The sequence below is a fragment of the Antrostomus carolinensis genome, unplaced genomic scaffold, assembly GCF_000700745.2.
Source record: "Antrostomus carolinensis isolate BGI_N321 unplaced genomic scaffold, ASM70074v2 scaffold21247, whole genome shotgun sequence".
NCBI classification, from domain to species: Eukaryota; Metazoa; Chordata; class Aves; order Caprimulgiformes; family Caprimulgidae; genus Antrostomus; species Antrostomus carolinensis.
In genome coordinates, this window is record NW_010325615.1 from 53,711 (window position 1) to 80,449 (window position 26,739).

Genomic DNA, 26,739 nt, shown 5'->3' on the forward strand with positions numbered 1-26,739 from the left:
TTATTAAGCCTTCCTTTCTTTAAAATCCTCTCTGGGCCTCAGCTGATCAGGAGATAAGGTCTTTTCTGTTAGTACCTGTCAGAGTTGGTAAAGAATAGCACCAGTATTTGGTAGATAACATAAAGGCTGTAAACTTTTAGTTGGGAATGTCTGTCTTGTGTATGTTAGTGTCGTGGTTTAACCCAGCAGGCAACTAAATGCCACGCTCACCCTCCCCCTGCCCAGGGGGTGGAGAAGAGAATTGGAGGGGTAAGGGTAAGGAGACTTGAAGGTTGAGATAAATACAATGTAATAATTGAAATACAATGAAATAATAATGATAATAGTAACAATAACAACAAAAAAAATAATGATAGAATATCCAAATGAATGATGCATGATACAGTTGCTCACCACCCACTGACCAAGGCCCAGCTTGTTCCAAGTTAGCAGTCCTGGAGGAGGAGAGAGATCTCGAAACCACAATGCCAGAAGAGTGAGAGTAACCTTTATGGCCAACCCTAATTTATATACTGAACATGATATTATATGATATGGAATATCCTATAGGCCAATTTGGATCCGTTGCTCTTGCTATGCTGCTCCTCAACTTGCTGCAAGTCCTTCTTCCACACCTGCACACTAGCAAAACATGAGAAGTTGAAAAGTCCTTGATTTCTTAGCAACAACTAAAAACATCAGTATATTGTCAACATTCTTCTCATACCAAATCCCATACTAAATCCAAAACATGGCGCTATTCTAGCTGTTAAGAAAAAAATTAGCTCCGTCCCAGCTGAAACAGGACAGTCAGGCAGTGCTTATGTTTGTGTTTATGGCTTTTTGGCACTCCAAAAAAGAAATATGTCTTTTCAGGTCGTTGTGGCTGGGCAGAAGGTATTTAGTGAGCCTCATGAGGCTATTTCCTGCTCTGGCTAAACCTGATGCATGTTTCTTTGCCGTGTTGAAAACATAGTAATGTAGGAGTGTTACCTTGGCCACTTTGCATGGTTCCTTGTAGAGTTCCTCCTCCCTGTAAGTTAGGTCGGATTGTTCCACCCTGTTACCTGTTCTTGAGCTAGGCTTTAGCAGGACTTCACCTTAAGGGGAAGCGATCACTTTGCAAAACCACAGTCTTGTTAGTCGTACCCCTGCTGGGCTAGATAGCAGCTGGAGAAATCTCCCCTTGATTCAAGCCAAAGCACTTAATGGATGAACTAGGGCTCAACTGGAGACAGTACTTGACTGGTATTTTGAATAATACAGCCTAGACTTTCAGTGCTTGGTGTTTTTTATAAAGCTGCTTTTCCTGTTAAGTGGCTGCCTGGGAATCTGAGCTTTCCTTTAAAAATAATTTTTTAGCTCTCTTGACTGGGAAGAAAACTGTGAAACTGTGAAAAGGTTTAACTCTTCCTTCCCCAGCTACAGCTGAGGGCTGCATGGGACTGCCTTGATGGGCAGGGAATGGCTGGAGTGACTTGTGCTGTGACCATGTATCTGAAACATCTTCAGTACAGACAGAGGGACAAGAGATGGCAACACATCCTTTACAACACCTTATACAGTCATTGACCTTGCAGAGTCACTGGCTGCTGATAAGGATGACCCAACAACGCTTTCTGCATCAAAAAACTATTGTAAGTGCTTAATGTATGCAGATACTTTAAGATATGCAAAGAAGGTACTTTCTGGAGGGGAGACATTCCCCAATTAAATCCAAATATGCATTTAGAAATATGACAATTCTCAGTATTTGAAGTGAACTGTTTGGATTATGAGAAAGAACAGGAGAATAGAGCGATACAGAGATTGAACATTCCCTGGTTTCACCCCATGAACACAAAGACTCTTGTTCACTGCAAACGATATGTACCTTGTGCACATAACAGGCTGCAGAACTTCGGTCCAGCCAAAAGACAAGGTCTTTGCATGAAATTAGGTAACTAGCTGCTCCTCTGTTTGCATACGGAAATCCCTCATTTGTGTGCAGAAATGTTGCTTGTTTGTGTAACTGTTTGCTCATGCAAAATTTACCTCTTGAAGTTTGTCCTGAAGAGACCTGCTGAAGAGTTACAAACCTCATGTCACCATTACAGTGGCACGTTGCAGGAAACCCGGCACACAGTCCAGACCAAAACAAAAAGGGAATAGGAGAAAACACAGCTCTACTCTGAAGCATGTTGATATTTCATATTCTAGTACCCATTTAGCAAACAAACAATGGAAGACACAGGAACCATGAGACATTTGATACAAAAGGTGTAAAATAAGGCTCAGAGGGGAAAAAGAAGAAGAAAAAAGGAAAATTAAGGTCTAGTTTAACTAATTGTGTTGTCATCCAGTCAACAAAATGCCCTTCAGACATAGACAGGCTACTTCAAAACTTCTCCATCTCTCCCTCACAACATCAAACTGAAAGAGTTTGAGTCTCTGGCTGATATGACAACTTTCTGCACTCCCCAGCTGTGTACTCATCCACTTTAAAGTAACTAGGTGGGTGACAAGTTATTTTCTTAACCTCCTCGTTTTCAGCTTGCTGCTAAATCAGTTTTCTCATTTTCTACACACAGACTGCTTATCCCCTGTGCTGAATGCAAATAACTTCATAACTTAGGACTTGTTGAACAAGTACATTTCAGTTATTGCAACTCATGGAGAAGTAACATAATATGCAGTGAAAATAAACAGGACATCACATAAAGCTATGTTATCTTCCATGTCAGCAATGTTTAGGAAGGAAATTATTTGGACAGAAAATGTTAGTTTGTATTAGGTAGCATAATGTGAGACTGAAGAAGATACAAATAGCTATTTCAGAAATATTTCCAAGAGAAATAGAGCTCTGAATAACAAACCACCGTGTTGATCAGCCCCACCGCAGCAGAAACCGGGTCACCACTCTTACGGGTAGAATTAAGGATGTGATTGAATGGGACAGTGATTTCTGTCAGTGGAGGAAGTGGAGTGCTTCCTGGGAGGAAGGGTAGATTTTGCTGTCCTCCTCATAGAATTAAAACTTGGAGAAAAGCTGATGCAAAACCGTAACATCTGGGTGATTGGCACTTTGGCTCTGGTGGCCAAAGACCTTCTCAGGAGCAGCTGCTCCTCCCAGCAGGGATCAAGGGGGGCAAACACCACCCGGCCCAGTCAGAAGCAAAACCAGAGGAGACCAGACCTTGTGTCAGCCCCTGGGATGAGGGGTTCTCCAGCAAGAGATCATCCTGGGCATCACAACTGGCCAAGGAGGTGCCTCTAAGCCTCCAAACAGCTGCAGGACTTCAGTGAGAAAACACTGAACCTGTAGCCCTCTGCATTGTTCATGTGGTGTGTACAATGTCTGTTAAGGAAAGGGAAGAGAAATACTGATGAACAACGATAAATACTAATAAATAGTTTGCAAAGGAAAAGTGGAGTAGATGTAAGAAAATATAAGCCTCATATGCATGGAGCTCATATGTCTAAATGTGGTATTTTTATGTTGTTTATGGATGTGATGCTGCCTGTCCCTTATCATGAATTTTTCTTTGTTTCAGGTAGGAATGAATTGATAGCCAGATACATCAAACTTAGAACAGGGAAGACACGGACCAGGAAGCAGGTAAAATAACCCAGTGGGGAAATATGCATGTCAGTGAATGACAAAACATGGCATTTTTGGCTGCAGTGGTTGTCTGTGCTTCAGCTCTGATGAGATGATGTATTGACTTCACTGTTCAGATTAAATACATACTGTTTAGAAAATATTTAAAACTCCATTTTTTTTAATGTTGTGCATCAGTTCAGTGGTGGTTTGAGGATGCATTTTTTATTAACCTATGTGTACATTAAGCTATTATCCCCCATATTTGAGAAAAAAAAAATCAAAAGTTGAAACAGAAGCATAAAGCATGTGCCTTATTTCTCTATAAGGACAATTGCAGAATATAATGATTTTTTCAAGATGGTGAATAATGGAATTTCTAAAAGTACAGCAAATTTGCCTATATAATAGAGGTTATGATCCTTGGATTTGAGAGGTAAACAAATAAAAACTATCTAGGACGACTGATCGTAATCACACTCTCAGCTCATGGCCAGTACTTTCTACAGGATGAAAAAATAATAAAAAAATTCCCCTAAGAGCCTTCAGGCTCCTGGTCTGTGACCATGGTAAGATTTAATTCCTCAAAGAGTCAGAAAAAACCTCTAACCAGTCTTAAGTCTTTTTCCGATTATTATCACATAACCATTAACTTATTTCATATGACTAAATCCTTTAAGTTGTAATATCCACGGCGATCAGCAGCCTCACAGAAGGCACACACTCTGCGTAGTTTACACAGTGGTTACTAAACCCTTGTGCTGTTTCAAAATGCTTCGCAAATCACAGAGTCCCCTCACTTCCTCTAATGTCCAGTGCAAGATTCCCCGTCTCCCCATCCATGTGCGTGACAAAGGGGAAGGCAGAGGCTTGTACACTTGCATGATACGCATGTTTGTAGTGCAGGGAAAGGTGATGCTAAGTCGACACACACAAAGATGGCCTGCTGCCAGCGCTTGGATTTAAAGCACTTTGAACTGGGTGATATTTTGCCCTGGGTGGTGTCCTTTGTCAGTTAAGAAGAAAACATGTATGAGGGATGAAAAAAGACATGAGAAAGGAGAGAAACTGCAGTGCATGGAGAGGGAACAAACAAAAGATTGACAAAGAAATCTGAAACAAAATACGAAGTCACAAGTTCTGCACTGCTATGCCCTTGTGAGCTTCAAGAGTCAGGGTTATGTTGGGATCTTAAAATTGCATCAGGAGTCAAAATGCAGACCCTGGGGCTAGATCCTTGGCCAGCATGTGCTGGTAGAGCTGTGGTGAAACTAAAAAGGGCTGTTGTGGCTTACATATGGCGATGTTCTGCCTCTGTACTTGTATATCCCTCTATAGCAATTCATAAATCACTTTAAGTGTTCAGAAGAGTTTGGTTATCATTACTTCTGAGTTTCAACTGAGGAATTAAATGTTACGATTGTGCTTCTTGTATAACCTTTAACACCACTAATATCCCACTGAAAGCAAAACAAATGAACACGTGTGAAAACTTGGTCTACGTGTTTGACTACAGAATTGCTTAGTAAGCAAGAGTATAACTCTGAATTACTGCACACTAGTTCCTGAACTGCTTCCTGAAGAAGTCTCTGAAGGTGGCCTTCAGGGGCTGTGCTCATTTATCCCTACTAAAAATACAGGGGTTTTTGGTACTGTTGTCATGGAATAGCCTTATAGAGGGAGGAAATCAACCTTTGTTTCTCCTTTTCTTTTGTTTTGTTCTTTCCCAGATAGGAATTGTAACTAATTTAGCAAAAATGTACAACACCTGATATGGTATATCCTGAGTCAAACAAGAATAAGAGTTTTCTCTTTAGCGGTTTTTACCGTCACTGCAGGTTTTAAACCTTTACACAGAGGGCCATAGGACATTGAGCACCACTGAGTGATGCTGGGCAGCATCATTAAATCCTCATTATCAATAGCATTGATTTCAGTATGTGCCTGAGTAAACAGGAATGTGAATCTGGGCCCAGACCCTTCACTGCACAGGCAACAGCTTCTGACCAATAACTGATCTAATGTAGAACTGAGTTTACACAATTTTCTTCCCAAGATGTAATGACGATGGGTCAAACCCAGACATCACTCAAGCTGATTAGAAGTTTCTGGTCGCCACTTACATGAGTGGATTGTGGGCAGAGTTGATGCTGAGATTTCTGAGGAAGCCAGCACAGGTTCAGGGACCTGTGTTGTGTCAGTATTTTATTGTTTGTGCCAGAATTTAAAACATTTCAGTGGGTTCAAAACACAGCCTGAGGTTCCTCGTTCGAGCCACAGAACACAATAAATAATGGATAAAACTTCTCAGTGCCAAGTTATGTCTCAAACCTAGTGGGAAATGGTCAGAGTGGGCATCTGCCTCCCTGGCAGATGGGGTAGAAGTCCTTTTGGCTCCCTGTGTGAGAGCACAGGGCCTGGCCACGATGGGATCGGTACCAAAGCACATGGGCTGTGTCCAACTGTGAATGGCATCTTCTATCTTGTAGCTGAATGCACAACCTGGTGGGTTACACTTTTTTTTTTTTCCTTTTTTTTCCTTAATCAAGTCACTGCAGTGATGACTGTATTGTTAAGCCTCGGTGCTAAGAGCTTGGTATCTGGCTGGGAATGTGGTATCTTTAACAGCAGAGCTTACTGAAGATGCAAATAACTTCCTCCCCTCAAAAAAGTTATTTTTTAAAAAAAGAAAAAATAGACATTTTAAATTTGATTTGCTTTTTGTTTTTCTTTTGTTTGTTGTTTTTTTTTTTCCCCTATAAACCTGAACAATGTAGGTGTCTAGTCACATACAGGTCTTAGCAAGAAAGAAAGTTCGAGAAATTCAAGCCGCCATTAAGGTACGTTTGGCTTGCCCAGTTGTAGGGGGCTTTTCATCTCCATGGTTACAGGCTTTTCCTTTGTTTCCTCCCTTCCCCTACCCTGCAGGTGTCTAGTCACATTCAGGTTCTTGCCAGAAGGAAATCTCGTGATTTTCATTCCAAGCTGAAGGTATGCGCTTTTCTGCTTTTGGGCTTGTGGTTGCTATGCCTGTCCCTTCCTCCTCCCCGCGGTGATGGGCGAGCGCCTGGTGCTGCCGTGCCTGTAACCTCGTTTTCCTGCATGTGGTAGCTGTCTGTGTCTCTTTGTGTTTAATCTCCGGTTTCTGCACTAGCATCCACATTAAAAACGTTGTTTTAACACTGTCCAAATGCAAAGTGAACTACTCCTTGTAACAGCTCAGCACCTAAACCTGATTTTTAACCCGCTAGTCTATTTTTTTTGTTGTTTTTTTAACAGTTGAGTGCCAGGAGTGTATTTAAATAAATACATGGGGGTTTTACAGTTGTGTAGATGCTTTTTCTTTTTTGCTTTTTCCAGAGGGGTAATTGGGGTAATTGTTTTCCATTCCCAAATGTTTTTTCTCTGTGCTTTTGAAATGCTATCAAGAATACTTAAAATAGATTGTTTATTCCAAGTGCCAGAGAGCACAGTTTATCAAGATTGCTCTAAGTATAAGGTGTTTCTAGAGTACAATCTAGTATCACCTCAAGTTACGTACTATTTACAACATTCCCTGAAATTTTATTTTTTAAAGTAAAATATTGACATTTAATCTTTGGAGAGCCTCCGTCAGAGTCCTGTTCAGGGAATATTAAGTATGTTTGCTTAATCTGACATGATGAATTGTACATGTCCCTATTTTCCTTGCTTTCCATAAAATATATTCTCAGGCTAAAAAGAAACTCTTGGAAATGCTTAATAGGGGTTTTTTGGATTGCTTATTTTCTCAAGTTTTCCAGCAGAGATCTTGAGACCCTTTTTGTTTTGTTTTCACGTTACTTAGAAGTGGAAGAGGGTGTTTTGCAGATTTTGCTCTTGATTTTTTTTACTTTTTTAATAAAAAGCAAAGGAACTTGTAAATCTTTTACTTCCCTCCTTTTTTCTTTTTGGCGATTTTTTTCCCCCCCAGATGAGAACAAATCACGTTTTTGTTCTAGCTGAAAAGCAAAATGTTTCAGAAAGTAATTTCACAATACTAAGCGGTGAGCACTGCAGATGCTTACCACAATGCTGGAACTGCAGCGTATAAATAACAGCCTGGCTTTGTAACAGGCCTCCTTGACAGAAGCACTGGGTTTTCCGTCCGCAGTGGGCAGCATGCTGGCAAGCTTGTATGGCTGTTGGTGGCTGGCTTTTTAGCTGCACTGGCTGAGCAGTTGGGGTTCGTAAAGAACAACTAAGACAACTTAAACATACTGCTTTTTAACCAAGGGTGCAATAATACAGAGATATGTAGCATTTTAAGCTTAAATTGTCAATCCTTGATGCCTAAAATTAGTATGTAAATAGGTGTCCTTAATTTCAGAGGTGCCCAGCACCAGCAGCTCTCAGGGAGTTTTACTGGACTGGTGAGTGCTCAGGGCTACAAAAAGCAAGAAGCCCACTTAGATACCAAAATACAGACCTAGGAGCCTAACAAAAATATTGGATGTACTGTTCTAAAATACTTCCCTTTCTGAATACCTAAATAGCTTCAAATATAAAGACACTTATAAAGCAAAAAATATTTTTAAGTACTGCACCTGCTGTCTAATTTTTAGTGAAGCTTTCAGAAGAAGAAAGAAGCTAGGTAAACCCTAGGAACATTTCAGACCTCTAGCCTGGATGCCATTTGCAGTAAATAGCGATCTGGATGGATTTTTCATTTTGAGGAGTCACCTGAAGAAGGAAAGAACTGTTAGGGCAACAAAATATTTTGTAAGGGCTTCAGATTTTGCTGCCCCTTTCCACCTGTTGATGGGTTGCAGCTCCCCCAGAGCTGAGTAGAAAGTAGGGGAGCCGCCATTTTGGACAAACGGATTGCTTCAGGAAGAGTCTCCCACCTCCATGTCCCCGATGCTCTGCAGAGACATTTGCTTTGACTCTTTACGACTGCATGCTGAGGACAGAGTGCACACAGGTGACAGAGATTTGCTGGCCCCTGGCCTTGCCACCCTCCAGGCACCACTGGAGGAAGCAAAAGCTGCCCCAGCCCTTCTCCAGCAAGTCTTGCTGGCCAGTGGGTCCTGGGCTGCTCCTCCCGCCCCTGCTTCAGGTACTCATCCTGCCCCAGGAGCCCCATCACAGCTCTGGTGACTCCTCCATGGCCCCCAGCCAGAGGGGTGGCCAGAAAGGGCAGAGAATCCAGGCTCTCCCCATCTCCCTCCTCATTTCCTTGCTGTTCTTGGTCTCTGCAAACGAGGTGCCATGGCTTGACATCAGCACTCTTGGACAGACCTCTTCCAGAATAGTTGCAGCCTCCCACAGACCTTTTTCTTCCCACATGGAAGAGAAGAAACTCTGAGGCAAAAAGATGCCGTGAGGAAGCTGTCTTTATCAAAAGAGAGCCCTTGCCTTTTCTGCCAGGGAGCTGCAATTACTCCCTAGAAGTGGGAGAAGCCACTAGATTTGGACCTGCGAAGGAACTTTGCTGCTGCAGACGTTTTGTTAGGGCTACTGCCCATTTTTCTTATTATTCTTGTATTGAACCATCTGTATGGTCCAGTGTCCTTTGAAAACTGCCTGAGAAGCATATGACTGATGTGAAAGTAAGACAAAGTGAGTATATTTTGGCATCTACAAGTGCCCATTGTTTCAACAGGGGCCATTTTGGCAGCAGCTTGGACTTGCCCATCAGCCTCCTCAGGAAGATGATGGGCTCTTGTTCTCCTGGAGTGGGTGCTGCCCACGTTTATCAGTGAAGGCATTACCAAGAAGAAGAGAGCCAAGGGAAGCACTGCTTCTTACCTGGGCCAATCTTGCCCTTTTAACAATCAGCTGGTGCTTGCAATTATTCTGTAAAACCTGTGATTGGTGGCATCCAGAGGAGCAGTTACTACTTAAAAAAAGCTACGTGCATCTGATGTTGAGTTTCTTACCTACAGCATGAGAGGCAAGCGCTCTGTGGATTAATGCAGAGACCCTCCATGCTGGTCCATAGCTCTCAGTTCAGTCAGCTCTGACCCAAGGCCATCTCCATCTCCTGTGTTTCTTCCTCTTGCCACCAGACATGCCCTCTGCACACCTCCCATGCATACATGGGGCAGGGTATCGCAGAGAAGCTGGTCATTCCCTGTGTGCCAGTGCTGCTTTACCTGAAATAATCACAGGCAGGCACCTGAGGATTGCAGAGGCACAGTGCGGAGACTTTTGTCCCCAGCTGACACCATTGCTAGTGGTTTTCTTCATAATGCATTTCTTAGTGATCTTTTGGGATGTGGCTGATCTGTCCCATTGACTTCAGTTCCTGGTCTCTTACTTTAATGAAAGGTGTAACAAATAACTCTTGCTCTCCAAGTACCTGCTGAGTTTATTCTATAACAAGAGATCTTTCTGTCTCGCCTTGGTCTGAATCCTGCTCATAGCAAGGAGAGGACTTTGGTGAATCTTCTTGTGCTTATCTTCTGCAAAATCCAAAGGGGTGGAAGGATTTCAGAGCTATCTGCACCCATGGCATTGGATGGAGCATTACTGAAGCTTACCTAATAGGTTAAAATCTCACCTGCGTGCCATCTCACTTTGCTGCTTGGTCCAGCAAAGTCTCTTTTCTTTGATGATAAGTGCCTACAGTCTCTCTGGACAGGTGAATCCTTAGCATGCAAGAAAGAGAAGGTTTGTGTGTAAATGCTATTGCTGCATTTCAAGACCACCAGTAGAGAATGTCTCATCAGCCCTTCCAGGGATGTTGTACCTTTTAATTCTTTTTACAGCAGGAAAATACTCCTCTTTTGGAGATTTTAATCTTAATTTTCTGAGCTTATTAAAATCTTCCCGAAGTCAGAGAAATTTCATGTCATGAAAATGGAAAGAGAGACTGAGATAAAGCTGTCCCTGGAGATAGATCTGAAAGGCGGCTCCTCTTCATGGCATTTCCTCTCATGCAGAGACCGGAGGAGGCAAAGCAGAATTTTTACGCTCTAATGTTATATTTCCATGTCAAATAACACCAGTCCATAGTGTTAGGTTGCAGCATTTCTCACCTTTGCACTGACAAGTCACCTCTGTCCATTCAGGAGAAAAGATGGATTAGAAATTGTGCAGAAATAGAGAGTAAAGGTCTTCACAGCAGGATATACATCTATCTTAGACTTTCATTTCAGATATTTTTTCATAGTGCAAGATTAATTAGACAGAGACAAAAAGAAACATTAAGATGCCTACAGTTCATGTGTATTACATGTTTTAAAATCCATTATTCTACATTCCACATTGAGGGATAAAAAGAAAATATTGTTGTCAATTATGAAATGCTAAAGATAGCTCTATACTTTTTAAATGAACAATGATAAAAGCCTTGAAAAATTCCCTTTGATGTGAATGGAGTCTTCAGCATTTTGAAATACAATAAGATGGATTAATTGCTACTCATTAGGCAGCAAGTTGGGACAGCTTTGAATGCGCATTCTCTTCTTGGCATTAGCTATTGCCTGGCTGAAATAGCCAGCTTTTGTATTTACTCCTGTCTTCTCTAATAATAAGCAAATTGGAGATCAGGGCTAGAAACACTGAAGTGCTCTCTATCTTTTGTCCAGAACAATTGTATATTTTCATGATTTGTTTATCTTTTTTGAGCTACAGCTAATTATTGCAAAGGTTATTTGAATCAATACGAGATCTGAGCAGAAATAACATCTGCAAAATTGCTTATTAGGAATCTATTTTATGTTAGTCCTACTGTAATATCCATTTTGTGAGCAAATTGTTGTTTCTTCTCTTATGTCATTTTTTTTTCCTTACAAGAAAAGTTTTGTATTTTAAATATTGGTACAGGTTTTAGGGCTTCTTGAGTTAATAGTGTGTTCTGTTGTGCTTACTTTTCCTCATACTGTCTTATATTTTTTTTTTTTTACCAAAGTCATAGATAACATGGTATTCAAAGCCCCATTTGTCATTCTAGGATAACAGTTTTTATTTTTTGCTGTAGAACTTGTTTGAACTGATTGGTTGAATTATTCTTCTGTTTATGTTGGATTAAAAGAAAGTCAAGCACAAATCCTTTTGTGCTTGTCATGTAGGAATCTTGTTTCATGTGGGGCTTTTATAGATATTAAGATTTATAATTGGATGATACTGGGGAATTATTATTATCTAATTTAACTATGTATTTTGCATTCAAAAACTAATGGGTGAAAAGTAAACCTCAAGGGCCTGATTCATTAAAAGTTATATAGTCTCCTTGCATTAGATTCTTAGTGCTTAGGCCTTCCAAAAACAAAGTTGTTTGCAACTGCAGCCAGAAGCGGTTGGCTTAAAACGTGAGGCAGATCCTGTTCTCCATTACAGTGATGACATTTTAGGGGTTTAGTGGAACTAGACCAGATTTCCACTGATTGTACTCTAAATCCACCTCGGTAACATTCATTACTAATTACGTACCACAACACAGAAGACTTTTATAAGGGTAAGGGAAGGCAGCGGTCTAAGAATGCAGTCTGTTACTTACTGCAGTGTCATTCCTGGGCAGCAGCAATCCCATCAGAGTTCATAAATTAAGTAGGGTCAAGGCAGGTCAGGGCCAGGTGAGACCCATCCAAGGAATACTTTAAGCTCTAGCAGGATTTAATGATTCAGTAGGAGATACTGTCCCCCCAAACCTCTGCCGAACCTCAGCACGAGACTCTGCAGCACGCTGGGCCAAACTTTTATTTTACATACAGAAACCTCATTGACCCAAAAGGATTTATTCCATCTTTGCACAGCAGCACAAGTGAGAGCAAAACCAAACCCTTTCTGTCTTGGACGACATAGGAAATCAAAGTCTTAACTATTTGCATTCATTAAAAATCCCACAACGTTCCTGTTTAGAGTAGGGGTGTTTACCCATTTGTCCTGGCCAAATTCCAACCTGGGTAATTACTGTAATCTGCCTGTTTAAATTACCCCTGCCGTTTTAATTGGATATATTCCTTCTCTTGCTGCCTAAACTGTGATGTAATACCATTGTGTGTTATTAATCAGTTACCAAGTTTCATCCTAGAAGTGTCCGCATTGCAGTGATAGGTAGAAAGACTCATTCCCTCCTGCTTACAAGTGCTCTCCATTACAGTGTAAAAAAACCCCAACATATACTTGTTTTTTTAAGTGGCAGAAAAGCTAATATTTCAATTTAAATAAACATCTTTAAAAGGTGTTTTTTCCATTTGTTTTTGAAGACTATGAAGTCTGCCTGATTATACAAGTATAGGCCACCACCTTGCAGCTCTCCAAAACATTCCTGGAGCTGGAGGTGCTTTTTTGCCAATGGAAGTCAGGACCTCTTGTGTATTTGTATTTGATTTTAAATTTTATTTCTTTAATATTTTAAGATGAAGTTACTTTGAGAAAAACTGATCTTCCAACTATGCAGATGTTTCAAAGCCTACAAAAGGTGAAACTTCCCATTGTTGTCTGTTGGCCTGAGTCAGCTGATGTCCAGTGGAGCTGGCAGATTTGTTACCATTGGGAAACTTTGTAGGAGTCAGTGAAACTCCTCGAGACTAGCCCCATTGCAAGGTCTGTATTTCTGAGCTGTCATCCTACCATATTTTTACTTTCTCTCCATCCTCCTGAAAATGTAATAAGTCAAAGAGGATGAGATGAATGGCCACCACAAAATGTAGAACATTCTGGGGTGAAAAGTGGCAATTGGCAAGAAGGAAGGCACATCCTTTCTCATGTCATGAAACAAAAATCCCTGTCACTGTTCCTAAAATTATGGATCATTGGACTCATTGCTAATGGCAGCTAAGAGCTCCACAGGACACTCTAAGTGTTCCTTCTTCTGTGAAAAGGTCTTGAGGGAAGTGTACATTTTTGAAATTTTTTCTTTAGTTCATCTGTTATAGTGGGATTTACCTGCCATAACTGTTGCCATGTAGAAGCTGGGTGTTCAGGCTCCTATTCTAGTCCTTGGACAGTGATAAAATTGCAGAAAGTCATGTACTCCAGTTCGTTTTGATGCCTGGTAAGGAAGAAATACATTGTAGGTGCTTACTGCACTAGCAGTAGCAGGCGGTTAGTCGTCTGCCTTAGACTAGAGACTTCAGATGGCTAAAGCGAGGCGAGATGAGCAATGTCATAGATCTGTAATTTGCCCTGGGCTCCTGCAACTCCCAGATATGGACTTTTATATCCTTAAAAAAGCTTTTACTTTTAAATTCTCCTTTAGTTTAGATCCACCTAATAGTAAAGGCATTATAGCAGCAGAACAGTATGAGTTTGGGAACTTGACAGGAGCACAGGCACTGGCCGCACTTTGCTGTGGTGGCACTGGCATGGCTGGTTGTGGCTGGAAGACAGTGCAGGAGTGGAGGCTGTAGTGCTGCAGCAGTTCTGGAGAATAACAAGGTAGTCACAAAAGCAGCACTCACGTAGTTTTGGGAGTTTACTAGGACCCAGAGATCTTGAATCGTGCATTTCACACACAGGATATGATCCTCTGTGTGTTTGTTTTTGTTAATGATTCAGCTGACTGCAGGTGAGACTTGCATGGTTTGGCATTTCCAAGCCAGCTCACCTAACAAAAATAGGAGAGAAAAGGAACAGAAAAGTCTGGTGGGGCTAATGTCTCCATATTGCTTACGGACAACTCCTCATTTTCATGCTTTCTTAATAGAGGGTTCTTCTTACTGTGCAGGAGGGCTTCAGCTTTTTGGAGAGCTTCATGAATCTCAGGACACTACCACCTCTTAACACCCACCAAAGCTTTTTTAGCCCAGTGGTCTGCAGACATCCAAAGGCAGCCAGTAAAACATGCCATGGCCATGCACAAATGTCCTGTGCACACCCTCCTGTGCTGGGGCAGGCAGAGGTGAGTGCCAGTAGCCGGCAGAGCCAGAGCTGACTTCCAGCTCTTACCCAGTGGATTGGTCATGATTATATGGGAAAGCTACAAGTTTGAGAAGTGACCATGCACTGATGGATAGATAGAATGACCCCCATCTCCAGAAGCTGCTCTGTAGATGCACTGTCAGGCATTCCCAAGGCTTGCTCAGGTCAGAAAGGAGCTTTCAGTGCTGCTGTGCAAGAGGCCGTGCAGGTGAGTCCACAGGTGTTAATGCTGCTGCAGGCAGCAGCGCAGCGGGTGTCACCTCAGGCTCCCATCCTGCGAGGTGCAGAGCAGGGACGCTGCTGGAGCAGCTTCTCCCCTGCTCCACCTGCCGCTCTCCCGGGCTCCATCCCACTGAGGCGCCGCAGGGACTCCTTGCACAGCGCAGGGAAACAAACTCAGCAGCAATCCCCTTTGTTCAGTATCTACAGCTTTCACGCAGGGAGGCAGGGGTTATTTCCCCATAGTGTTTTGTTGTTAGTTTTTTACCCTTTTTATTTTTTCCTTTTAATGAATCAGTCCCTAGGTGAAAATAACACATTTGGTTAAACCTGATGTTTAACGCTGAGCAAACTGCTCTTCCTTTGTCTCTTACTATTTTGTTCATATTTTGCTAAGAATCTGCTATTCTACACAAGCATTTTAATAAACTGTTTGTTGTTGTATCCAGGTAACAAGCATGGTAAGTATTTTAACTAAACCAAGTATTATGTACCTTAGCTGTGCTTGGCAGAATTTTTGGCTAGCTTTTCCTGTACTTTCAGCCTGTGCTGTTTCTAAAGGAGCTATTCAAAGGAAGAAACTGCTCACCTATACTACTACTACTACGTACAAGCTTTAGAGGGAGCATATGTGCAAAGTCATATATCATATATAAGAGCATGCATCTCTTGCCAGCATGCTTGCTACTTTGCTTGTAAAATAAAACCAGAAAAAAAACCCCACAAAAAATCCTTGCTTAATGCTGCTTGTGTTCCTTCATTCTAAGTCACATACTTAAATATTAGCACTTATTAATACAGTGCTTCTGGATGAGGAACCTCACTTTACCAGATAGTAACAGTCTGTTGTTTACTTATTTTACCTGACCTAAGATATTGACTTAGTTAACTCTGTTGCATTAAGAGGCTTTCCTTTTCTATTCTGTGATCATACATGATTGGCAGTGACTAGGACCCTAGGCGCTGCTCTAATACAAGTAATCGATAACAAACCATCTTTTCCTAAACTTGTTCCTGTATGCTTGAAAACAGCAGAAATTTCATGGCTGATTGATTTCTTTGGGAACACTGTAAATCAATAAAATACCACAATTGGAAGTTTAAAATGTTATTTACATTTTTGTTATCTAACTTTTAAAATACTTGTCATAAAACAGAATCCAAAATGTTTCTAAACTTGTAAGCATGAAGAAAAATCTGTCATTGTTTGTGAGTCAGTCGCAGTTCTGTGTTCTCATTTTACAGTGTAATACAAAAGGCAAACTTCTCTTAGATCTAAATGATAGAGCTCAAATCTCAGTGCTTCCTGTCCTGCAGGCAGAGCCTTAGCAGCAGACTGTGTTTAGTCCAGCTTGATTTAAAATCGGCAGAATTTGCCCAGATAAACAAGTGGGCAGAGCTCCTGCGTGTTGGCAGAGCAGACTGTGAGAATTCAGGTCTACCATGCATGTCTGAGAGGAGGTTTTGCCTTGAGGTAGTTTCAGTGTTAGCCTCTGTGCCATATTTTTTTTTCCCTGCATGGTTTGCTATTTTTGCATTTTCTGTGTGGCTTTTTAAGTTTTTAGTTATGTGCTTGTAGCTGCAGTTATTTAACATCGTTTGTTGTGCCAAATGTTTTAAGACTCCGTGTAATTGTCATATTAAAGGATCAGACAGCAAAGGACAAAGCACTCCAGCACATGGCAGCAATGTCATCAGCTCAGATAGTCTCAGCTACTGCTATTCACAACAAGCTGGGCCTGCCAGGAATTCCCCGTCCTACATTTCCTGGGGCACCTGGGGTAAGTTGTTAGCCGAGTCCCAAAAAAATCCCTGTATTCTCTAACAATCTTCAGTAGCAAACTAAGGCTGAATGAATGGATTAATGCTTTCACTTGTGTTTGCAAAAGGAATCATGCTTGTTCAGAAATATCCAAAATCTTTCAACAAAGAAAACAATTGTGGGTCTGTTTGTTTGTTTTTCCTCTTTCAGTTTTGGCCGGGCATGATTCAAACGGGGCAGCCTGGATCCTCACAAGAGTAAGTCTGAAAATTAAAGTATTCTTCTATATGCAGTGTGGGGCTGGCTTGTGCACTTTGCTGCCAGAGGATATCAATGAGGCAAGAACTTGCAAATTTTTCTGAAAAGAATATAGTTGTAGGGGAAATTTACAGGCTCTGTGTGAACTTACATTCAAAAAGTTAGGACCTCAAAGCTGAAGCTGCATACCTAGTGGGCATGCTCCTTTTTCTTCCATTGCATGGTGAGCTGCAATGATAAAGTCAGGGAAGCAGCTGGTGAGGTTTTGTCTGTGAGTAAGTTTCCAGCACAAATACTTCCATCTTCTTTTAAATAGATGAGCAGTACTGGAAGCAAGGAGGACATATTTTCCTGCAGGGCAGGAGGTGACCACATGAGGCCTGTTAGTGGGCAGTGAGGTTACTGCCCTTCAGCACCATGGTAGCAAGAGCACCATATGGAGAAGGAAGGCTTTGCCCCTCTGTCAGGTGTTACATTTGCAGCCCTGCAGTGCTACCTGGAGCAATGTTTCCCAGCCTTATTTTTCAGCATCTCCCAACCTCTCCCTTGAGGTCCATGGGAATCTTTGTGCTCCTGTAGTTCAGTGTCCTCTGGATTTATTGGGAGTCAAAGAAATCGCCATCCGTGTCTGCTGCAACAGCTGCAACTGGTGGGTTAGGTTTTCTGCTGGGTGACTGAGCACTGATGAGCTCCTCACTTTAAGATGTTGGGTGTAATTCTCATCCACCCCTCTCTCTGTCACCTCTTTTACTTTCTGTCTGTTAAAGAGGCTTTGCAAGGAAGGGGTATGTTTGTGGGTAGAGGTCATTAACCATGTATTTTCTTAATACTATGTGATTCTAATGGAATTTACTGTGGATGACAAGGTGTATGATTTTTGTGTCAATCTATTCCAGCGTAAAGCCATTCGTTCAGCAAAAACCAGTGTAAAGCCTTTCGTGCAGCATGCCTATCCTATACAGCCATCAGTCACAGCTCCCATTTCAGGTAATTCTTCCAGTTATACTCTGCTTTAAGAAGATTTGAATTGTGTACTGAATGTGATGTATTAATTCCCGAGATAGACAGAACTGCTACTCCATATCTAACGTTCCCTGTAGCCAAACCAAACACCAGTCACAATGTCCTATTATCTGATTATATATGAGGGAAAATTATTGGGTTTGGGGTTTTTTGTTTTGTTTTGTTGGGGTTTTTTTTACATTTTAGGTTGGAAGCACTAATACATATGCAAGGAATTGTGGTATGTGATCTCCAGTCAGCACATCACATTGTAGGAAAATGCTTTGTAAAAAATGAATAATAAGTTGCGTGTTTCTTTTTTAATAGCTCGATCTTACTTCCTTCTCTAACAAGAATATACCTGAATTTATTTTGAACTGAGGCTAAAAACTCTTCCAGAACCATGTATGTTTAGCCTTAAGTATAAAACATCTCTGTGTATCTGGTTGTTGATAACTCTTCCCCTCCTGAAGGTTCTTCTCTGCCTGGTACCACTTTGATAAGTACCTAATGTTTATTCTGACTTCCATTGCTCAAATTGATCAAGCCCTTTCCATGGCTACTTCCCTACTCCTTTTCCCAAGTTTGTTTCATGGCTAATTTCAGGAAAAATCATGATTTCTTTGCAGATGATAAGTAACTTTACAGCTCCCTTGCCAAATGACACCATGCTCCTGACTCTGTTTGAACTGCGGTTTTCTGACTCTTACCCAGTTTTCTACTATTTTCTAACTTGCTGCTATTTGATGCTTAAAACTAAGGCTATCTTTCTGCATCCCTGATTATTTCCTTTTTCTTGATATTCCTAGTTTATAACATTATTTTCTAAGGCAGACATTTTGAATCATCTTCTTTTATTCTTCCATGTTTTCTCTCAGAATAGGATTATTAGTAATTCTAAATCAGTCAAAACTCACGCATGAGCTTTTGCTTCATTAGAATTCCTGTTCATGTCTAACCAGTCACGTTTGTAATTCTCTATTTCATACAAGTCTCACACCTTCATTGCCTACGTTTGAGGGTTGGAGTCAGGTACCATACTCGCATTACGGGATGTGGACACACACTACCTGTGACCTCTCCCAGGTTCTCAGCCTAGTTCAGGATTGTCTTTATTTTCTATCCTTTAGTGCCTCTCCTCTGCCTTCCTTGTGCCTGTGTCTCTCCCAAGATCAGTTTTACCTTCAAGCTGCTGCCTTTCCCTTATTCCTTTACTGTTTTCTTTCCTTCTCATCTAATTTTTCACAATGAGGAGGAAGAGATAGCATTTATTCTTTCTGTTGAGGTGAATTAGAGGTGGTGGTTAACATCCCTTCTCTATCTAGATCATGTCATTCCCTCTTTATTATCAATTTAAAACCTTCTTTTTCTTTTTAGGGTCTGATTCAGCTCTCTACAGTAATTATTTATTATTATCTGTAATATAATGCTGCCTAAAAGCTCCAAAAGAAGTCAAAGACCCAGTGTGCAAATACATAGTGAGAGACAGCCCCTGCCTTGGAAACCTTATACTCTAAATAGGAGAAGGGAATTGAGAGTGGCAGAAGAAATAGGCAAAAAGAGACATGATTTACTTGTAACATGTGGCACATTAGGAGCCAGAAATGGAGGCCAGTCCTCTTGACTCCCAAGGCAGTAATATCTCCTGTGAGTCTTGCTGCCAGTTTCGGAGGAAGGGTCAGCTGTAAGTCTGTATGAAGTCTCTATAAATCTCTATAATCTAGTATATAATTTAAACAAAAAATCTACAGTGAGTTACGGCCCCAAGGAAACAAAGTAGTAGAACTTTTATTTGCACCATTATTAGCTTGCTGGGTTGGGACCTCTTTTTCTACATATTTTTCTGTGTTTTTCTAATTTTAACTTGTTCTGAATTAGTTATGTGGTAAAACTAATAAAAATCCCAAAACTACATGCATAATTCCCAATTATATTTAATTCAGAAAATGTAAACTGAAGGATTATCAACTTCTACATGAAAATGGTTCCTTTACTTTAGGATTTGAGCCTACGTCAGCTCCAGCTCCCTCAGTCCCTGCATGGCAGGGCCGATCGATCGGTACGACCAAGCTCAGGCTGGTGGAGTTTTCGGCTTTCCTTGAACAGCAGAGGGATCCCGAATCAGTAAGTGTTGTTTTCATGTTGCTAATCTTCAGCTTTTCTCCATCGCTTCCCACCCTCTTTCCAGGGTTCAGCCTGATGGAATACACCTGGTGTTTCTTCATTCGCTACTGCTCAGTGTAATATTCCTTTCTCTGTGGTACTGTGTTTTCCTTTCTTGCCCTCTTTGTCCCCATTTGCAGAACTGAGAGGCCTCTCTGAAAGCAGATGTGGTTGGCTATGGCGCCTGTCTCACTGTTGACCTAGTTTAGCAGTTGTACCAAATTGCATCGTGTTTTTGGCAATAATTCAGTACTTCAACTTTAAGTTAAAGCCTAATATGTTTCCTAGTAGAAACAAAATTAAGGACTTGCATAGAACTTGTGCATATTATTTTAAATATCTGACATTTGGGGTAGCCTCAGAGTATCAGGATTGTCCCTTTTGCTTCCAGCCTCCCAAGCATGTGCCATCTAACTGTATCACTTTTTTTTAAGTTGAGGTTACCTATCTAAATGTCCAATCGTTCAGTCTTCCTTTATCTTTAATTGTGTCTTAGGGTCCAATCTAAGGTTTGGGGTTTTTTTTAGGAAGGTTTTGGTCTTGTTTTGATTTTTAGTCTGCATTCTATAACTGCAAGGGTAGTTTATGAAGTTGGCTGCAATGTTCCATTTATTCCAGTTAGCCTTGAACCTCAATATTAATCATCATAAATTTACCATGAACATTTCTTAGTAGCCTAGCAGTTTTTCTGCTGCATTGCAAATAAATCAAAAGAGCTTCTTTCAGCTCAAACCTGAGAATTTTTACTGAGATAATTTCTGAAAAGCAAATACTGTCATGAATGGGTGATACAGACAGACCATTCTTGTTCAGATTCCTGGTAAAATACAGTAGCTTAGAGCAGAGCAAAGCTATCAGTTGCTCTTTATAACTCAGCACTGGAAACCATAGCATTTATGGTCTCTGGCCAGGGGTGTTATCCAGGGAGTGTTTACCTTGCATAATGGAGATTGGAGACATAGCCCAGAAACCTTACAACAGAGGAATGCTCCTGGCAGAGAAACATCCCAATGAAAATAGACCATATCTCAGCTATTCATATACTAAATATGTGGCAGTGTGTTGGTTTACTAAATGTCACGTTTTGCCAAGTTGAATTAACTTTGAGGGAGGAAATGTTTGGTAGCAGGTACCGTTATCTCAGCACCAACCTGTCTGTGAGATACTGAATGGTTTCCCTGGGATCCCTCTGCCTTCCCATGGCCCTGATTCCCACGCTCTCCCAGCAGTACTGGCTCTGGTGGCTGAAAGCTTCATCTTAGTGTCCTCCAGACTAATCTGCAACTGGAACGCCTTCTTCATCTCCAGCCCCGAGTACATCCAGACGGTGGTTTGTATTTCTGATGCAGAAACACAACATCCAGGTTTTCTCATCAGGCAGCCTTTTCAACACGCAGCTTTTGGAGTCCTTGGCTTGCTGACCCCGTGTAACATGTCCTGCTGATTTATGGGCTCTGCCATATCCAGATTGCTGCACACCAGGATGTTATGTGTGAGCCTCGAGGTTATCAGGAAAACAAGATGTGGCCATGTAATGCTCAGCATTACTGTGCTGTATGTGAATGAAGTGGCATTTTGGTGTATTTTGATTTACTATTTTTCCAGTTTACCACCTAATAACCCTTTTTCCATAGTTTTTTGTGACACAAAACTATTTGCAAAACCCATGGGCTTATACAGTGTAGAATCTCTGTGTATCTGTGTGGCTTTATGGAAAAGAGAGTGAATGCAAGTTCAGCAACTAAGTAACTTTTATGTCTTTCCCTTTAAGAAAAATCCCCTCAAACCAAGTATGCTCTTAACAGATATCATGGGGTTGCCTGTCACACCACTGGTGTCTGCGACTTGAAACCAGCTGAGTGACATGACTATATTTGCAACATGACTGACAGACCAAAAATGAGGAGAAGGTGTTCCTTTGGCAGGGGAAGGAGCCACGGGTCCCACTCCGCTGTGGCAATGCGGCTCAGAGCCGGTTGTGCTCACACGTGGCATGTGAGCCCAGTGGCTTGGGGACGTGGTGGGGCTCTCGTTTTTCAGGCAGGTGCAGGCTCTGGGGAATGCAACACATCCACTTGCATTGAAGAGAAGGAGTGGGGGCCTGAGTAAAGATAGCCCCATAAATCCTGTAAAGCATTTTTTGGAGTAAACTAGTATTATTTGGAATTCCTGAGGGTGCAACAAGGCCCACCGGAGCTTGTCCCAGCTTGTGAGCATACTGCTGAGAAACCTACCTTCTAAATGCAGAGCATTTACACAGGAGGCTTACTAGAGAAGAGAGAGCATCAAACTACCCAGACCTGTTTTTAAAAAAACAGTTGCTCACGGGCTGTAACATGGCAAAAATGAGACATGAAGAAAAGTCAATTTCCAGTCATGCATTAATCCCAATTTAGATCACTCTACACCCACACTGCGAGTGTTGTGCGAGGGCTGCCCAGGGACAGCCTGGACCAGCTGGGCAGGCGCCGCAGGGAGCTGAGGGATGAGCCCCTGTGGGCAGCATGAAAGGGGAGTGAGGAGAAGGGGAAGCATTATTTAGATCAAATTAAGTAAATTTGATTATTTGGATCTTAAACAAGGGCATTAAAAAAAAACAAACCCAAGGCAGTGTGACCAGTTCCTGGGGCAAACGCAGAAGGGCACTTGCTGGAGAGACCCTGGGCAGAGGCAGTGTTGCATCCCTGTCTGCAGGGACAGCTCTGAGGGGCCTTGCCTCCTGCCAGACTTCCCTGTCCCCAAAGCACAGACTCTTCCAGCAAGCACCAGAAGTCCTCTCTGGAGATGAGAGCCAACCTCATTTAGTGCTGTTGAAGAAAATATGAATTCTGCCTGGGGTTTTGTACATCTTTCCTTGTATTGGTGAGATATTTTATTGCAAATACGGTTTGCACAGCATAGAAAGGAGGGGGTTTTATTTCTTTTTAAATAACAAAGTCAGCAAGCCCAGCAGGATGTGTTTTGCACAATGTGCATATGAAGTCATGTAGACATGTTCTGTGGTTGCAGCATCTCCTGTACACCTTTGTGCCTTTGCTGACCTCAGAAATGAATATATGTATGTGCTGCTACGTGAGAGCTGTGTAAGAGTTCTCACTTAGCTTCCGAAAAAAAGACAGGTATATGTTCATTACACTTCTGACTTTTTACAGAAAATTACATAAAATATTATTTTGATCAAATGACTTTCCAGCATTTTATTAAAAAAAAAAGACATGACCCTCCCTCCCTCCCAACCCAAAACCAGGCTAGAAAGCCTAATAGCAGTGGGGGCAAATAGACCAATTCTACCTTAAAATATAACCTGGAAGTTTATTGAAAAAGGCTTATTTGACACAGCACCTGGGGCCAGGACTTGATGATCCTGGGAGGCCCCTTGCAGTCTGTATTCCTGTCCAGCAATTAGAAACTTAGATCTGTCTGCTTGTGGTGACTCACAGCAACTTCAATGGGTCTGTATGTGGACACAAAGGTCCACCCACAGGGAATTCATTGTAGGAGTGGGGCCTTAAACATTTCGGGGGTTCTTCCAATGGCAATTGGTGCTTAAAAGTACAAAAGCCCCTCGATGTCAGGCAGTTATGTTAATTTAGAGTGGGCATTCTGAAATGTGCTCTGTAGAGTCCTGTCACTTCTGGAGGGCTGTTGACTTTTTTCCCTTGCCTAACCACAAAATTGTTCCATTTACAAAAGAAAAAATTGCAGAAAGGAAACAATAAGCAACCCTCCCTGTAACTCTGCATGGCAGAAGATAGTCTGGAAGACATAAGATGGCACAGTTGCAAAATCTTGGAATACTGACTCTGCGGTTAAGGATGGGTAAAATCTTTCCTCCTTTTTAATGAAAATCAATTCAGTTTACAAATGTCAATCTGTATTTTCCTTTTGTGGCATTTTGTGCTCAAGTGCAATTCCTAATGGTGCATAGAAGCTGCCCTTGTAGGTCAAAGTATCAGCATTTTAGTTACATTTAATTATTGCCTACCCTATGTAACTATATTCTCAGATTAACAGGTTTGTGTACCCATCTGTTGCTTTCAAGACAGGTTTTCCTTAATGGGGTCCATTCCATTTTTACTGTAGTGGTTCTCTGAAAGTTCAGGACAAATGCTTAAACCAAGTAATCCACGTTCCCTAACAAATATAAACAAATATATATGTTTTCAAGCTTGCTTTCAAAGCAGGAAAAAAAAACTGCCACCACCCAACAAAAAAAGCCCTTTCTATTCATCTTTGAGGTTTCTCGCTCTTGCTGCCACATTCATTTTGACTGCAAGCACTTCAGACAGCTTTACATCTAAAATATCTGTATAGGGCTATAAAGAACATGGCTGATGGGCATTTTCAGTATTAATCCACCTATCCAAACTGTCAGATTGTGTTAGGTCCAAATTTCAAAATGTATTTTTAAAAGTGGTGAAGAAATAAAATATTCTTTATGTTTTAATTCAGGTTTTATTGTTGTTGTAAAAGGGCTTTGTGAGCCCAGGGAGAATTGTGCCTGAGAACCAGAAAGTGAAAGCAATTGCTCAAGGGCCATAAAACCAGCCTGCCATCAATAGCCAAATGCAGTAAAATTCACCAAAGTTAATCAAACCACCTAAGTGATGAAAAATAAATGAGATATTTTCAGAAGAAGCCCTTCATCTTTGAACAATATCCATTGTTACAAGCATTGTTTATCCTTTCCATATTCTCTGTAAACAGTATAAAAAGCAGTTGGAAGGAGGTCCTTGGTTTAGCATCTTGGTGATGTGAAAGGACAAGGAAGCAAACCTACATTTGGATGAATGTCTTGGAGCGGCAGACTCAGGATTTGAGGTTATTTTAATCTAAATTCAGACAAAATTTAACTAAATGCAAGGGCCATTCATTTTGCAGTGCAGGAGAGCTATGTGCTGGCCCTGGGAAGCAAATGTCATACTCTGTAAAGTGTTCGTATGCAGGTGTTCGCAGTTAGAAGTGCCAAGAAACCACTTTAAGGGGGTCCAGTATTGACACAGGCTCCAATCTTGAAACTGCGGCATTGCAGCAGACCTCCCGACTGGTGATGTTCCCAGGGGAACATATGGAGATGTGGGCAGCCTGGGCCAGCTCCCCCAGCCCAGTTGTAGGGTCAGGACATGAGCTCTTCAAGGGAGTGTCCTGGGATGAAAACGTGGTGGAGTGGGTAGAGAGACTGAGCACAATCTGTTCCTCAAAGTTGGCCCACATTAAGCACCGAGGATGGGTGGAAAGACCACCAAGGCCTGACTGTGCTCGCTTGCTAATATCCTCACACATACTCTCTCCCTTTTCTCAAAACCCATCACTGCTGCTGGAAATTTCCCAGCAAAATTAAAAGTGCTGCTTTTGCATAACTGAAGAGGAGCACCAGTGCCCACAGTGATGACAGCTCACTCTGCCCGGCCCTGTGCCGTGGCGGGTGCCCCAGCCCTGCCTGTGTCCCAGCCCACACTCACAGAGCCTGGGTGCTGAAAATAGCCAGGGCAGGGGTGGCTGCCCGACGTTACACAGGGCACCAGGTCAGACCAGGGAAGTGTGAAATCAGGGAGTGAGGTCGTGGGGTAGCTGGAGCAGAGCCTGGGTGCACAGCCCCTGCGATGAGCCCAGGGGAGCCATAAAATCAGTGGGTTCATCACAGTGGGGGCCCTCTGCCTCCCACAGCCTTGCACAGCGCTGTGCTGTTCCCGCGGAGAGGAGGAGTGGGGGGATGCCTGGGTTGGGCTGGCATGAGCAGTGTGGTGGGCTGTGGTTGTGCATCTCCCACACGCTGCCTGCCTAAAAAAAAACAAGCGTCTGCCCTCCTGCCCACCCCAAGGGCCTTCGTGCCTCTGCCCACACTTTCCCATCTCGTTCCACTGCATCTTTCCCCACCCCTACACCCCCCCAGAACTGCTGAGCTGGGCTGCAAAGTCAGGCTCTCAGAAGCTGGGAAATATCCTCGTGCGTCTGCTCTACAGTGCAGCAGTTAATTACATGCTCACATGTTTATTTGTTCCTGCTTCATTCAGTGTGATGTAGATGGCCCTTCTTTGATAAGCAACTATTCAGTACTTTGTTTTCTTCTGTTGTTGAAATGTGTGGCCCAGCGCCCTGCTCTCTGTGCACTGTCTAACCTCTCCTCCAAACAGAATTAATAATTCCTCCCATTTGCATTTCACAGCTGTATTAGCACAGTCATTTTTTAGATGAAGGAGCATTATTACTCACATTTGACAAACCAAGAAGTTCAGGTGCAAAAGAATGAATGGGCCACTGATTTTGAGGGTCCACTTCGATTTGTCATGAGCCTGATTTTGCAGAATACTTAGTGTTATTGAGAGCTTCCTATATTCAGGCATAATTTTCCCATCTGAGCACTCAGCACTTCTGGAATTGGGACCACAGAGTCTCAAATCAGACAGGCCAGAAGTGAAGGATGCAACATCTTCAGTGTTGCAGGAAAGCTGATTAAAATGTCATGTGAGCACCTTGCCCAACCAGCAAGTCCCAGTTTCACACTGGAACTCCTGTGGTGGTATCTAGGAAGCACTGGGCAACATCAGTGTGTCAGGGCTGAGGATGGGCCTTGCTCATCACCTACCTCCCCATTTCTGCCACCATAAAGTAACCAAAGATGTCCTTTTACTTCACATTCCTGATTCAATACCTGAGCTGATCCAGGCAGGAGTCTCAATGGGTGGAAGTCGTTGAAAGACTAGGCTGACCATGCAGTTGTATTGTAGCATACAAGCACAGAAAGCCCAAGTAACATTTCACATGGAAGTGTTAAAAACCTTAATAACAGGAGGGGGTACAGACTCCAGTTGTAGCATTAAAACATTATAACTCCCACTCTGCTGCAGAGGAGGAGAACAGCAACAGGAATGAAATATTCAGTTACTAGTGTTTTGGTAGAAATAAGCATTGTTGGCAGATGAAGTGATTTTCTTACATCAGCAGG

General features: G+C 42.1%; 1 protein-coding gene across 1 annotated transcript in view; it reads left to right on the forward strand.

The window, feature by feature from the left end:
* Positions 1–3,512: 3,512 nt before the first annotated feature.
* The window catches only part of LOC104527551 (transcriptional enhancer factor TEF-1), a gene marked incomplete at its 5' end in the record, with an annotated part of 42,336 nt that continues 19,109 nt past the window's right edge, over positions 3,513–26,739 (forward strand). Inside the window, 8 exons of the mRNA XM_010171295.2 lie at positions 3,513–3,577; positions 6,337–6,399; positions 6,488–6,550; positions 15,058–15,069; positions 16,255–16,389; positions 16,581–16,627; positions 17,554–17,615; positions 19,630–19,754. Of these exons, the coding sequence (XP_010169597.2) occupies positions 3,513–3,577; positions 6,337–6,399; positions 6,488–6,550; positions 15,058–15,069; positions 16,255–16,389; positions 16,581–16,627; positions 17,554–17,615; positions 19,630–19,754 (572 nt within the window). The remainder of the gene's footprint in view (positions 3,578–6,336; positions 6,400–6,487; positions 6,551–15,057; positions 15,070–16,254; positions 16,390–16,580; positions 16,628–17,553; positions 17,616–19,629; positions 19,755–26,739) is intronic.